At 42.5% G+C, this 16,229-nt stretch overlaps 1 protein-coding gene across 1 annotated transcript; it reads left to right on the top strand.

Moving 5' to 3' along the window:
- The first annotated feature begins 1,487 nt into the window (after window positions 1-1,487).
- LOC128063825 (sulfotransferase 2A1-like) lies at window positions 1,488-15,047 on the top strand. Its single transcript, XM_052656639.1, has 6 exons — window positions 1,488-1,623; window positions 5,487-5,695; window positions 6,835-6,961; window positions 11,011-11,105; window positions 13,215-13,392; window positions 14,935-15,047. Exons 1-6 carry the CDS (start codon window positions 1,488-1,490, stop codon window positions 15,045-15,047), a joined length of 858 nt encoding a protein of 285 aa, XP_052512599.1.
- The last annotated feature ends 1,182 nt before the right edge of the window (window positions 15,048-16,229 follow it).

Below are 16,229 nucleotides of genomic sequence, written 5' to 3'. Positions count from 1 at the left end.
CCACAAAAATGACAGAAATCAGGGAAGTTTGTATTGATGCAATATTATTATCTAATCCACAGCGTGCATTCAAATGTGGTCAACTCTCTCAATAATGAAGTAATAGCCTTTTCTGTGGTCCAGAAGGCAATCCAGGGTTTAGTTTACATTCTCCTCTATCTGGAACATATCCTCAGCTTTTCTTTTCTTTTTTAAATAACATTTGATCATTTAAATGGTGCCAGATAATAGTTTTAGAGAAGATCCTCAATAAGAGTTTACACAATGTGTTCTCATGAATACCTTCACATCTAGACTTCATGTTTTAAATATGCCCATATAAAAAGGAGGGAAGGTAAGGAGTTCCCTGGCACTCCAGTGGTTAAGACTCTGAGCTTCCAAAGCAAAGGGTATGGGTTCAATCTCTGATCAGAGAACTAAGATCCCACATGACATGAGGCATGGCCAAAACATTTAGAAAAAAAAAAAGATGGGGAGAGTAAATTTACCATGGGAAAATCCAACAAACATTACTTCTGCCAGGTGATCAGAGTCAACATCAACAATGAGATGTCAGGTTGATAGTAAATACCCTCTGAGTGTTGTGACTGTACTAGCATTTTTCCTCCGTGATCTTCCTCTCCAAAACCCAGAAACCCAATCTAATTATGAGAAAAACATTGGGCACACCCCAAGAGAGGGACCTTCTCCAAAATACCTGACCAGTAATCAATCCTCAAAACTGTCAAAGTCATCAAAGACAAGGAAAGTCTGAGAAAGTATCACAGCCGAGACCTAAGGAGACATGAAGATCCAATGTAACGTCATGTCTGGGATGGGACCTTGGGCCAAAGAAAGGATATTAGGTAAAAACTAAGGAAGTCTGAATAAAGTATGGACTATGAGAATTCTTTACAATTTTCCTATATATTTAAAAGTGTTGAAAAAATAACAAAGCTTATTTAATATATATATTTTTAAGACTTCCCTGGTGGTCCAGCGGTTAGGATTCTGCCTGCCAGTGCAAGGGACACAGGTTCAATACCTGGTCTGGGAAGTTTTTACATGCCATGGCAGAACTTAGCCCCTGTGCCACATACTCAGCCCAGCTGCCTAGAACCCCCACTTGGCAAAAAGAGAGTAACCCCTGCTTGCTGCAGCTAGAAAAAGCTCACACACAGCAATGAAGACCTAACCCAGCCAATATATACATAATTCTTAAAGATATGCATCTTTAATCCACCACATGTCTACATCCTCCATCTTGTTACTAAACTCCTGGTTCCCTCCCATGAAGTCAAACTCAGGTTACCCCAGAATGTTCTCCAAATGACTTCACGGTTGCCCAATATTATCAGTCTTGTGACCCTATCTTTTTATGGGCAGGCACACTCATTAACAACCTGGGAGAGATTAATGATTGTTCCATGTTGACTATAAAACAGACCTCCCAGTCCAGTAGTGACTACGGCTAAAAGGCTCACAAGAGGTAGACAGAGCTCATCATCATGACGGGAAAGTTTATGTGGTTTGAAGGGATACCCTTCCCAAGTGTGGATTACTCACCTGAACTCCTGAGAGAGGTGCAGGAGAGTTTCCTTGTTAAAGATGAAGATGTCTTACTGCTGACTTTCCCCAAATCAGGTAAGGAAGCAGGATCAGATACTGACAGGCTGTGGCTGTGGCCCTCATTCTTCAGTAGACAGATGGAAGGCTTTCTGTATGCTGGCAATGCATTAGGGGAATAGAAACGTGCACTGATACCACTGGTGTCCAGAGAAAAGGGTTGAGCCAGGCAGTTGCATAGTCAGCTGAGTGCTCAGAGGATGTAGTCAAAGACATCGGAGGAAACCATGGGAATGAAGCCTAAGGCAGATTCAGCTGTTTGTAGAGAGGAGTGGAAGAAGATGGGGAGTGAAGTCTGTAAAGGAAATGGGTGCTATTGTTTAGTTGCTCGGTCCTGTCTGCCTCATTGTGAAACCCCATAAACTATAGCCCACCAGGCTCCTCTGTCCATGGGATTCTCCAGGTAAGAATACTGGAGAGGGCTGCCATCTCCTTCTCCAGGGGATCTTCCTGACCCAGGGCTTGAGTCCTAATCTCTCTGTCTCCTGCACTGGCATGTGGATTCTTTACCACTGAGCCCCCAGGGAAGTCCTAGAAGAAGTAGGCTGCTGTTGCTGCTAAGTCGCTTCAGTCGTGTCCGACTCTGTGGGACCCCACAGACAGCAGCCCACCCGGCTCCCCTGTCCCTGGGATTCTCCAGGCAAGAACACTGGAGTGGCTTGCCATTTCCTTCTCCAGTGCATGAAAGTAAAAAGTGAAAGTAAAGTCACTCAGTCGTGTCCAACCGACTCTTCACAACCCCATGGACTGCAGCCCACCAGGCTCCTCCGTCCATGGGATTTTCCAGGCAAGAGTACTGGAGTGGGTTGCCATTGCCTTCTCCAGAAGTAGGGGAGGGAGGTAATTCTGTGAGATGATGTAATAGTTAATTAGCTTGATAGTGATAGTCTTTCACAATGTGACATGTAACAAACGAACACGAACACCTTAGATATTCACATTCCTTTTAAAATAGAATGTAGCTTCTTGCTTTTATTATTGCTATTGATTCATTTCAGACTGTGTTAGGTCTTCACTGCTCCGTGGGCCTTCTCTAGTTGCAGTGTGAGGGCTTCTCTAGAGGTAACTTCTCTTGTTGTGGAGCCGGGTTCCAGGGTTTCAGTAGTTGTGACTTATGGCTCAGTAGTTACAGCACATGGGCTTAGTTGCCCCGCTGCCTGTGGGATCTTCCCGGGTCAGGGACCGAACCCATTTCATCTGCATTAGCAGACAGATTCTTTACCACTGAGACCCCAGGGATGCCCTATTTCTGCTTTATATGAAAGAGACAATAAGCTCCCTGCTAGCAGAAACAAACATTATCCTGTTATTTGTATAATATAATGGAGCAATGAGAGTTTAGTCTTGCCAAGTTGCCCCTACTGTTTTTGAACTGAGGGTGTTAAATATATACGTCCTTAATTTGTTAGCGATAAGTCAATAAAACAAGGTGGGAGGGGTGGGGTGGGGAATAAAACATAACTACCACAGCCAAAAAGCAAAATAGAAGAAATGGCACTAAATTGAGATCAAAAAGAGTGAACGTGGGGCTTCCCTGGGTGTCTAGAGGTTAAGAATCCGCCTGCCAATGGAAGGAGGAAATGTTCGATCCCCGGTCAGGGAAGATTCCACATCCTGTGGCGCAACTAAGCCTGTACGCCGCAACCACTGAGCCAGTGCTCCAGGGCACACAGGCCACAGCTGCTGAGGCCCATGTGCCTGGAGCCTGTGCTCCGCAACAAATGAAGCCACCACGATGAGAAGGCTTCTCGGTAGCCCCTGCTCACTGCAACTAGAGGGCCCACGTGCAGCAATGAAGACTCAGCACAGCCCTAAATAATACAATAAATAAATAACTTTTTTTTTTTTAAAAGAAAGAATTAGCAGCAGGAAAATAGAATGTTTTTCTTTTTTGAAAACATAGTGAATGTGGAATTATTTCAGGAAAAGAGATATTTTCCAGGACTTCCTTGATGGTCCAGCGGTTAACGATCTGCCTGCCGATGCAGGGGACATGGGTTCAATCCCTTGGTCCAGGAAGATCCTCCTTGCTGTGGAGCAATTATGCCCGTGTGCCACAACTACCGTAGCCTGCAGGCTCTCGAGCCCATCCTCTGCAACAAGAGAAGTCACTGCAATGAGAAGCCCGAGCATCACAGCTAGAGAGTAGCCCCCTGCTCACCCCAACTGGAGAAAGCCCAAGTGCAGCGAGACCCAGCCAAAAATAAATGTATAAATAAATATAACTTTTCAAAAAGGAGAGATTTTCCAGGAAAGGTATCAGCATGGATAGTGATCAGGAACTGGAAAAAGAACTTGATTAATTTACTGAACTGAAAGGATATGGATCATATATCTACGAAGGGTGGGGTCATAGAGGGACTGTGATTGGGCAAGAAGCAAGGCTGAAGTTATCAGAAGTGCTGTGGTAATGATAAACCAAGGGCGATGGGAATCTGTTCAAAGTCCAAGAGCAATGGGAACAGGTTCAAAGGTTTTAAGCAATAGCTGATGCATAGAAGCAACCCAAAGGTCCATTAACAGATGAATGGATAAACATAATTTACTATCTACATATTTAGAATATCATTCAGCCTTAGAAAGGAATGGATTTCTGACACTTGCTACAACACGGATAAACTATGAAGACATAGTATGTATGGACTGAAGTGAAAGCCTTAGTCACCCAGTTGTGTCTGAGTCTTCGTGATCCCATAGACTCTAGCCCTTCAGGCTCCTCTGTCCATAGGATTCTCCAGGCAAGAACGCTGTAGTTGTAGCCATTCCCTTCTCCAGCAGATCTTCCCAACCCAGGGATTGAACCTGGGTCTCCTGCATTGCAGGCAGATTTTTTATCATCTGAGCCACCAAGCTCTGCCTGGTTTGTATGACTCCACTTAAATGAGGTATCAGAAACAGAAAGTAAAATGGTTACCAGGGACTGGAAGGAGAAGAAAATGGGAAGTTGTTACTTAATAGGCACAGAGGTTCAGCTGTGCAAGATGGAAAAATTCTGGAGATCGTTTGCACAACCATGTAAATACACTTAACCCTAGAGAGCTGTACAGGGCTGCCTGGTGGCTCAATGGTAAAGAGTCCTCCTGCCTATGCAGGAGATGTGGGTACAATCCCTGGGTCGGGAAGATCCTCTGGAGAAGGAAATGGCAACCCACTCCAGTATTTTTTTTCTTTATTTTTAAAATTAATTTAGTTTAATTGGAGGCTGATTACTTTATAATATTGTAGTGGTTTTGCCATACATTGACATGAATCTGCCACGGGTGTACATGTGTCCCCCATCCTGAACCCCCTTTCCACCTCCCTCCCCATCCCATTCCTCTGGGTCATCCCAGTGCACCAGCCCTGAGCACCCTGTCTCATGCATCGAACTTGGACTGGCGATCTATTTCACATATGTTAATATACATGTTTCAATGCTATTCTCTCAAATCATCCCATCCTCGCCTTCTTCCACAGAGTCCAAAAGTCTGTTCTTTACATCTGTGTCTCTTTTGCTCTCTGGTATATAGGGTCATTGTTACCATCTTTCTAAATTCCATATATATGCATTAATATACTGTATTGGTGTTTTTCTTTCTAACTTACTTCACTCTGTATAATAGACTCCAGTTTCATCCACCTCATTAGAACTGATTCAAATGCATTCTTTTTAATAGCTGCCACTCCGGGATTCTTGCCTGGGAAATCCCAAGGACAGAGGAGCCTGGAGGGCTATAGTCCATGGGGTTGCAAAAAGAGTTGGATATAACTGACTGCTAAACAACAACTGAACTGTAATTTAAAGATGGTTAAGATGGTACCTTTTATGATCTGTATACATTATAAGAATTTTTTTAAGTCAGATTAAAATGATTGATCATATTTTTCCTTTCTTTATCTAGGAACAAACTGGTTGATTGAAACTGTCTGCTTGATTTACTCCAAGGGGGATCCCAAGTGGGTCCAATCTGAGCCCATTTGGGACCGCTCCCCCTGGGTAGAGACTAAGCCTGGGTATGAATTACTAAAGGAGAAGGAAGGCCCACGTCTCATCAGTTCTCACCTGCCCATCCAACTCTTCCCCAAGTCTTTCTTCAAATCCAAGGCCAAGGTCAGTGTACAACAGTCAAGACAGTCTTCATCAGGGCTTCCCTGCTGGGCCAGTGGTGCTCTGTTGTTTAAGCCATGTCCAACTCTTTGCAGCCCCATGGACGGTAAGCCACCAGGCTCCTCTGTCCCTGGGATTCTCCAGGCAAGAATACTGGAGTGGGTTGCCATGCCCTCCTCCAGGGGATCTTCCCAAGCCAGGGATCGAAGCTGCAGCTCCTGTGTCTCCTGCATTGCAAATGGATTATTTACTGTTGAGCCAGCAGGGAAGCCGCAATGCAGGGGACACAAGTTCAGTCCCTGGTCAGGGAAGCTCTGCATGCCGTGGGGTGCAGCCAAAAACCAAAAATATAAAATAAAGATAGGCTTGAGCAATGCTTGTTAAACTTTAATTTGCCTAGGAATCTCTTGGAGATCTGATTGAAATGCAATTGTATTCAGGTGGTATGGGGTAGGACCTGGAAGTCTGTATTTGATGGTGACACAACCATGCTGCTGCTGCTGCTAAGTCGCTTCAGTCGTGTCCGACTCTGTGAGACCCCAGAGACGGCAGCCCACCAGGCTCCCCCGTCCCTGTACTGAAATACAAATGTGTAGATCGTTCTGTAGGTTATGCTAGCCAGGTGTAAGCCAGAGACCAAGGGAAACGATAATGCCAAAATCTTAGAAAACCACGTTTAAAGTCGAACTAGAATTTATAACTGTATTATACCCTGAATAATCCTCCTTTGTTGCTCTAAATAATAATAATAATAATTAGCCAGTCTTAATTAAATAAATGCCTCCTGCCATTTATGTAGAAGCACCAGAGAGTCGCTCATATGAGAAGCAGCATACTTACATCAACGCCTAAATTCAGGGTGATTACTTCATGACTGGTTTTTCTAACCACTCTGTGTTCCTATACCCGGCTGATACTTTGGTTGGTTGACTTGCTTGGCTGTACCACACAGCAGGTGGGATCCTATTTCACTGACTCGGGATCAAACCCACACCCCCTGCTGTGGAAGCACAGAACCTTAACCACTGGACCCCCCAGGGAATTCTTTGGCTTTTTCTCCGTTTTTATGAAAATCAAGAAGGTTGGGGAAAAAAAGGTTAGAAAATGACTTGATTTTTCCATATCCTATTTTTCTCTTTCAGATGATCTACCTCGTCCGAAATCCCAGAGATGTTTTTGTGTCTGGTTATTTTTTCTGGAGGAGCGCAAAATTTGTTAAGAGACCACAGTCACTGGAACAATACTTTGAATGGTTCATCCAAGGAAACAGTGAGTGAATGTGAAATATGAAAGCGAGGGGTTGCCAGAGTCCTTCATCAGACCTCTTTTTTTCTTTTAAATGCAACCTGATGTCTCTACATCTTCCCAAGCCATGAGTATCTCCATCACCACCGGAAGCCAGATTTTCTAAATCCACATACTGTCTTGTAGAGCAGCAGAACCTCAACCAGCCTTTTTGGCCCAACTATCCTCACTATTTTCTGAGTCTTCAGGATCTGTCTAATATTAGCACCAAGCACTCATATTCTTTCCTCTACTCTCCTAATCTATGACTTTCTGAAACTCAGCTTTCATTGGCTTTCTGGACAAGACCATCCTGACTTTTCACCATTTTTCAGATTCATCTTCTTTATTCCTTTATTTATTTATTTTTGGCCACATTGGGTCTTCACTGCTGGGCGGGTTTTTCTCTAGTTGCTGAGAGAGTTCACTGCAGTGCATGGGCTTCTGGTTGCAGTGGCTTCTCCTGGTGTGGAGCTGGGGCTCTAGGGTGCTCCAGCCTCAGCAGGTGTGGCACGTGGGCTGAGTAATTGCAACTCCCGAGATGAAGATCAAAGATCCCAGACCCAGCCCAGACAAACAAATATTTTTTTAAAAAAGAAAGAAAAGCTCAGACACAGTAGTGTTAGTCGTTCAGCTGTGTCCAGCTCTTTGCGACCCCATGGACTGTAGCCTGCCAGGCTCCTCTGGCCATAGAATTCTCCCGGCGAGAAAACTGGAGTGGGTTCCCAAACAGCTAACAGGAGCGAGACTCCACCCATTAGCTGATGATTGGATTAAAGCTTTACTGAGAGAGGCTCTGTCCACCAGAGCAAGACACAGAGATGAACGAATGATACACTGGAAGGAATCAGTAGCAGAATAACTGAGGCAGAATGAATGAATAAGTGACCTGGAGGACAGAATGGTGGAAATCACTGCCACAGAACAGAATATAGAAAAAAGAATGAAAAAAAGAAAATGAAGACAGCCCAAGAAGCCTCTGGGACAACATTAAAGGCACCAACATTTGCATTATAGGGGTCCCAGAAGAAAAAGACAGAAAGGACCCAAGAAAACATTTAAAGAGATAGTAGCTGAAAACTTCATAAATAGTCAACCAAGTCCAGGAAGCTCAGAGAGTTCTAGCAGGATAAACCCAAAGAGGAACCCACCGAGACACATAGTAATCAAACTGACAAAAATTAAGGACAAAGATCAAATATTAAAAGCAACAAGGGAAAATGACAAATGACATATAAGGGAGATCCCATCAGGTTTATCAGCTGATCTCTCAACAGAAACTCTACAAGCCAGAAGGGAATGGCACGATATATTTAAAGTGACGAAAGGGAAGAACTGACCACCAAGAACACTCTACCCAACAAGACACTCATTCAGACTTGATGGAGAAATCAAAAGCTTTCCAGACAAGCAGAAGTTAAGAGAATTCAGCACCACCAAACCAACTTTACAACAAATGCTAAAGGAACTTTTCTAGGCAGGAAACACAAGAGAAGGGAAAGACCTAAACAAAACACACCCAAAACAATTAAGAAAATGGTAACAGGATCATACATATCAATAATTAACTTACATGTAAATGGATTAAATGCACCAACCAAAAGATACAGACTGACTGATCGGATGAAAACGTGTATATATGCACTTCCACTTACCACATCACTCTACTTAACCACCCAAATTGTACATAATTATTTTATATGGTTGAGTTAATCACATTTCCATTATGGATTGTGATTTTAGTTGTCTTTTAATTTTTGTCTGGCTATTGATTGTGAAAAACTAATAACTATCTTTTATTATTGTGATTATATAACTATTACTCACTTAATACCATTGCATCATGATTGATTAACAGAAAATAATAGAATTCTATATCACCAAAACTACCATTTAATAGAAAAACCTGTCATCACTTTTTTAAATCAAGATACATATTAGAATTATCTTGAAATTTTTTGAAAAATACAAATGCCCAAGTTTTGCCTTTTTTCTCCAAAGCTCCAGATATGTTTCTAATAAGCAACCATATTTAAAAACAACTGGATTTTATGCTGATCTTTTATCTAGCTTGTTTCACTTTTTCTATTTCATATTTGGTGATCCCATTTCATTTAGTTTATGTTTTCCAATTTCTCCATCTCTTCCTTTTTTTTCAATGTTCTTTCTCAAGCCTTTATCAAGTATAGTAGAGAAGCTTTCATATACATATATGTGTGTATATAAAATATGTATAATGTATATTTTAGAAACTTATGAATTTTTGCCTACCTATAAAACTTATAACATTTTGATCCCACTAGTATGAATAGAATGCTCAATTTCTAATTTAAAAAAAGACTGCTGCTAAGTTGCTTCAGTCGTGTCCGACTCTGTGCAACCCCATAGACGGCAGCCCACCAGGCTCCCCCGTCCCTGGGATTCTCCAGGCAAGAACACTGGAGTGGGTTGCCATTTCCTTCCCCAATGGGTGAAAGTGAAGAGTCAAAGTGAAGCCGCTCAGTCGTGTCCGACTCTTCATGACCCCATGGACTGCAGCCCACCAGGCTCCTCCGCCCATGGGATTCTCCAGGCAAGAGTACTGGAGAGGGGTGTCATCGCCTTCTCCGAATGCAAAAAGCAACAAAGGTTTACCGTAGAGCACAGGGAACTGTAGTCAATATCTTGTAATAACCTATAATGGAAAATAATATATGCATATTGCTGTTGTTCAGTCACTAAGTCGTCTCTGACTCTCTTCGATCCCATGGACTGCAGCATGCCAGGATCTTCTGTCCTCCACTATCTCACAGAGTTTGCTCATATTCGTGTCCATTGAGTCGGTAATGCTATCTGACCATCTCATCCTCTGCCACCCCCTTCTCCTTTTGCCTTCAATCTTTCCCAGCATCAAGTTATTTTCCAGTGAGTCGGCTCTTTGCCTCAAGTGGCCAAAGGATTGTAGCTTCAGCTTCAGCATCAGTCCTTCCAGAGAATATTCAGGGTTAATTTCCTTAGGATTGACTGGTTTGATCTCCTTGCTGTCCAATATGTATAACTGAATCATCTTGCTATGCACCCGAAACATTGTAAGTCAACTGTAGTTCAATAAATATATATATATGTATATGTGTATATATATATATATATATACTAAGAAAGAAAAAATACAGGGAAAGGAAATCTTCAAGAAGACATGCCTGAGAATTTCCTCATTGATGAAATCTGTTTGAAGAACCACAAAGCCTTGCAAAGAATTATTACAAATAAATCACCTAGCCTCTAAGAAAGCTGTAGTAGAAAAAAGGAAAGAAAACCTTAAACCAGAGGAAAGACACTTTCTCAAAGAATAATGATTCCAAAAGCAACATTGAAGGCAAGATGATGGGGGAGGGCGGTGGAGCGGCAGGGAGGAAGGAAGAGGTGTGGGAATGATGAGAATACACCTAACTACTAAACATTCGAAAGGCAGAACATATTAGGGGCAACCAGATCACTGCTTCTCAGGTCACATGGCTCTCTGGACAAGATCCCCTTACAGCATATAAAGCTGTATACAAAACCTGCTCCAAGTGAACTAGCCTTGTCATATTTTACCGGGTTTCTAGATTTTTTGTTTGTTTATTTTTGGCTACGCTGGGTCTCCATTGCTTTGCTCGGGCTTTGGTTGTGGCGAGAGGGGCGGCTCTCTAGCTGCAGTGTGAGAGCGTCTCATTGTGGTGCCTTGTCTTTGTTGTGGAGCATGGGCTCTAGGCGTGTGGGCTTTGGGAGTTGCGGCCCACAGCCTCAGTTGCTCCGAGCCATAGAGAATCTTCCTGGTCCAGGGATCGAACCCTCGTCCCCTGCACTGGCAGGCCGATTCTTATCCACTGCGCCACCAAGGAAGTCCTAGGCTATTTAAAGGGCTAATGCCTGATGCTGGATACTAGTTACAACAAGCATAAAGGTGCCCTGCGCTGTGCTAGCATTTATGTCCACAGAGTGAACGTATATATGAGTCCCTGCTTTCATTCCGTGTGTCATCTACTCACTCTGCTTAACTCCCCTGTACGCAGTGCCATTTGGATCATGGTTCGACCACACTCGGGGCTGGATGTCCATGAGAGACAAGGAGAACTTCCTGGTACTGAGCTATGAAGAGATGAAATGGGTAACGATTGCTCTTATAATCAGCACACCCTTTCTCATCTTCACTCGCACTAACTTCCCTCCCTTCTTTAGCCTGTGCATGGTCATTAGAAGTGAGAACTTAGCCACCCAGTCCTCATTGCCCTGCTTACGGTCAAATGCCATGCTCTCCTTCGTCATGTCTCCTTCATCTCACCTTACAACATCCAAGAGCTGACTCACTGGAAAAGACCCTGATGCTGGGAAAGATTAGAGGCAGGAGGAGAAGGGGATGACAGAGGATGAGATGGTTGGATGGCATCACCGACTCAATGGACATAAGTTTGAGCAAGCTCCGGGAGTTGGTGATGGACAGGGAAGCCTGGCGTGCTGCTGTCCATGGGGTCGCAAAGAGTCAGACACGACTGAGCGACTGAACTGAACTGAACTGAACTGAACAATATCCAAAGGGCTTTTTCCATATACTGAGGCAGAGTACAGTGGATTGTGCTCACACTGGTCACTGGTTCTATCATTTCTAGAGGTATATCCCTTGGTGCTGCTGATAACCTAGTAGTGAGAGGGGTCTGAGAAAGAAGATGGGAATGCGTAGAAGCAAGCTGGGTTCCAGAGATGGTAGGAGAAAAATTAAGTCAAAAAATCAATCAGTATGATTACTCTGAGGCCAAGTACTGAACTGAGCAGTGGTAGGCAGGAAAAGCTGGCCTATGAAACTCAAAACCAATAAAGGTGATAAAACCACAGAGAGAAGAACTTTAACCTTTAGTGGTATCTTGGAGAAAAGAAAAATAACACAAACACTGGCTTTTGCTTCTATCTGAGAAACATTACTTTCCATCATCTTCTTCCAGCTACTTCTATTTAATCCTCTATGGCGTCCACACGAATTTCCTTTTTACCAAGGAGTCTTTTGTAAATAACAATTTACTCCAGTAAATTGTTTTCTTTTCTCTCTCTCTCTTTTTTTTTTCTTCTGGGGGAGGGGGTGATTTTTGTTTGCTTGTTCGGTATTGCTTTTTTCCTTTTTCCTTCTTTTTAATTTTTTCGATGTTTTTTGTTCTTTTCTGTTTTACTGCTGTCTGTTTTCTTGTTAGATCATAGTGAAGGCTCATGGAATAAAGAAAAAAATTTAAAGAATTTTAGCTCTAAGAGGAAAGTCTCTGATTCAAAGCAAGGCCTTTCTGGTTATAAAACCTATTTTCTTTTAATCTCCCAGCATCATGGGCCAAGAACTAATTACTGAGATAATAAATAAGAAGACATGGTAAAGCTCTCTTGTGTTATTCAAATGTTAGTTGTGAAAAACAGCATTATTCGGGCACATAGCCAAGGCTTGAAATCAATTCCTTAAATTTTTGTCAAATTCTCCCTGAAACTCTCCTGTCTAATCCTGCTCAGAATTGTCTAGAAGCCTCTTTGGAAAACTCAGTATGTTAGGGTTAAGGTGTCCTGAATTCAACTATACTGAGAAATCCATCATGGTCCTTCCATCTTTTTTTCCCCAACTGTTCCCCAAGTCATTTTTTGTTTATTTGTTTGTTTACTTTATTTCTTAAAACTTTTAGCTCAGTGGTAAAGAATTTGCCTGCCAGTGCAGAAGCCCCAGGAGACACGGGTTCCATCCCTGAGTTGGGAAGATGCCCTGGAGGAGGAAATGGTAACTCACTCCAAGGCTCTTGCCTGGAAAATCCCGTGGACAGAAGAGTCTGGTGGGCTACAGTCCATGGGGTCACAGAGAGTCGGACACAACTGAGCACACACAGGCATACTTGCTTTCCAGTGTTTGCTGCACAGCAAAGTGAATCAGCTAAGCGTTTACACATATCCCCTTTTTTGGACTTCCTTCCCATGTAGGTCACCACAGAGCATTGGCTAGAGTCTCTGTGCCCTACAGCAGGTTCTCATAGGTCACCTATTCTTTACTTAGTAGCGACAGTGTCTACGTGTCAATGTCAGTCTCCCAGTTCACCCACTCTGGACTCCCCCAACTCTAGCCCTACTCACATCTTTACACTTCTTTCCTTTTTTCCCCTCCTCTCTCTCCCTCCTCTTTCTGCTGTCTCCTCCCCCTCATCTCCTTTTCTATGTTCTTGCTCTTTCACATAATCTCTCAGATTTTCTCTTCTTCTAGGACACGAGGAACACTGTAGAGAAGATCTGCCAATTCCTGGGCAAGAAACTAGAACCAGAAGAACTGAACTCAGTCCTCAAAAACAGTTCTTTCCAAGTCATGAAAGAAAACAATATGTCCAATTTTTCCCTCCTGAAGGGTCAGTATTTAGAGGAAAATGGACTTCTTTTGAGGAAAGGTAAAAGAAAACGTTCTGCCTTCAGAAAATGTAGAAGTTATTCTTATGCTTACAACAGGGCACTAACCATTGGGAGTAGGGACTGTTTGAATTTATCAACTTATATTGTTCATCACTTGAAAATGTCTCTTGTGAGCCCTTATGAGAGCGTTTCTTTTTATAGTACTAAGGTGGGCTGCATGGTGATCAGTCTTATATGCAAAGCCATTCAAACTCTCTCTCTCTCAGAATTTAACATGGGAGATATCTCTTCTGCAAACAGTAACCAGGTTAATCCACTATTCTTGCTAACTCGCTAGCTGTGACTGACCCAGAAAATAAGGACAGGATTGGGAAAGTTCATGTTTGTGTTACTCCTGGTGATTGAACATAGAAAAATATCCTCAACAACAACACAAATTTATGAAGAACAGCTCAATTGGAAAAAGGAAAGAGGAAAGACTTTTCACTTAGCTGAGAGCCTGTCTTGTTATCAGACATTATAAAGCCCCCCTATGATGAGAAATTAATCATGTCTGTATCCTTGAACTCAAGATGAATGAACAGAATATACAGCAGAGAGGGGGAGGAGCCTGTTTTCCCAGAATCTTCGAGTTCAAATAGATCGAGGATGTGATTCAGGCAAGGAAGAAATAAAATGGACTTCCTGGTAGTCCAGTGACTAATACTCCATCTCCCAATACAGAGTGCGGGGTTCCTTCCCTGGTCAGGCAACTAGATCCCACATGCTGCAACTAAGGCTTCAAACGCCACAGCTAAAGACCCCACATGCGACAACAAAAATCAAAGATCTCCAGTGCCACAACTAAGACACGGCACAGCCAAATAAATAAATACAAATAAACAATTTTTAAAAAACCAGAAAGACCAGTTAGATTTCTAATACAATAATCCAGGTGAGAAATGATGTTAACTTGGATGTAGGTGGTAGAGATAGAGGTTGCGAAAAGTGGCTAAATATTGGTTATATCAGAAAATAGAGTTACATTATTGCTGACAAATTATACACTGGGGGAGAAGAAAACAAGGGAAATTGTTTCAAGCAGGCAGATGTCTAAATGGGTATGGCTGCCAGGCAGTAAAAAGCAACAAACCATTGGTCATTCTGCTTTATTAGCTATGATTTCCATGTCAAGCAGACAAGAAATAGATCAGGGCTTCATTGGTGGTCCAGGCATTAAGAATCAGCCTCTAGCGCAGGGGACGTGGGTACAGTCCCACATGCCTTGGGACACTGTAACGACTGAGCTCCTGACCCCCAAGAGAAGCCATGGCAATGAGAAGTCCTAGCACAACTGGAGAGGAGCCCCCAGCTGCCGCAGCTAGAGAAAGCCAGTAACAGCAACAGTGACCCAGTACAGCCATAAATAAATAGATGAATAATTTTTAAAATAAATAAAATAGAAGGTGTGAGAATGGACCATGTACTACTTAATAGCAACACACTTTTAAAAAGAAAAGCAATAGATCCAGGAAGACATGCAGTGGAGTCTTGAGACCGGACCCTAGATCTGATCAGAGTCTCTATTTTATGTTTATCAGGGACGACTGGGGACTGGAAAAACTACTTCACGGTGGCCCAAGCTGAAACCTTTGATAAACTATTCCAGGAGAAGATGGCAGACCTTCCTCAAGAGCTGTTCCCGTGGGAATAATGCTCTAAATCATCCGGATCTTATACAGATATTGATATTTGTTCTTCTGTCCTTATACATGTGAGTGACTGGGGGTAATTGCATAAAACCTGGTATTTCATCGTGGTGTTTTGAATGATCAAATCTCTGCATTTGACAGCTTGACTGTTAAAATTTATCAGGGTCCCCCTAATTCACTTTGTGGCATCTGACTTTTTTAAAATGTTTATCATATTTCATTTCATTCCTATAGAGTGGTAAAGAAATAATATAACTATTACCCCCCAATTATGTCAATTTTTAATTAAAACTGAGAAATAAAATTACAAAGCAGATGAGGCACTTTCTGTTTCCATTGCCTGTATCTCTGCAATTTACTATTATGATGACCTTGAAGTCATCATATCATTTCCAACCAGGCATTATTATCTTAGTAGGTGGTGTTTGACCATAAACAATATATTGAATTTATGGAGGCTTTTTAAACCTAGAAAAATGGTGTCATGCATAATGCATTCATCAACTTGCCTTTCAACTCAGTATTTTCTGTTTGGGTGTCACTGCTTGTTGACTGTATAACTCATTCATTATTAGGTATTGAGATTTATAATTTAGTCACCTATCTTCCCTCAGATTAATTTAAAACATGGCTTTAGCCTCACATATGGCCTAACCTTGGAGAATGTTAGATAAATGGATTTTTTTAATGTGATATATACAAACAATGGGATATTATTACTGAGTCTTAAAGAAGAAAGATGTTCTGTGAAATACGGATGAGCTCGAAGGGCATTCGTATTAGTGAAACAAGTCAGGCAGAAGAACAAATAGGGCGTGAGTCCACTTACATAAGGAACATAGAAGAGTCAGACTCATAGAAAAAGAAAGCAGAATGGTGGTTGCCAAGGGCTGGGGGAAGGGGACAGGGGAGTGTCACTCATCAGGTACTGTCTCAGTCATACAAGATACAAGACTAGGTTCTAGAGACTTACTCTACAATGTTGTGCCTACAGTTAACAATATTGGGTTGTGCACTTAACACTTTGTTACAGGACTTCCCTGGTGGTCCAGTGGTTAAAAATCCGCCTGCCCACACAGGGGACACAGGTTCAATTCCTGGTCTGGGAACTAAGATCCCACATGCCACAGGGCAACTGAGCCTGTGCTCCAAAACTACTGAGCCTGTGCTCCAGAGCCCGGAAG

Source organism: Budorcas taxicolor, chromosome 18 (assembly GCF_023091745.1).
Source record: "Budorcas taxicolor isolate Tak-1 chromosome 18, Takin1.1, whole genome shotgun sequence".
NCBI classification, from domain to species: domain Eukaryota; kingdom Metazoa; phylum Chordata; class Mammalia; order Artiodactyla; family Bovidae; genus Budorcas; species Budorcas taxicolor.
Note: the sequence above shows the minus strand (reverse complement) of the source record. Positions and strands in the feature narration are given on the sequence as shown.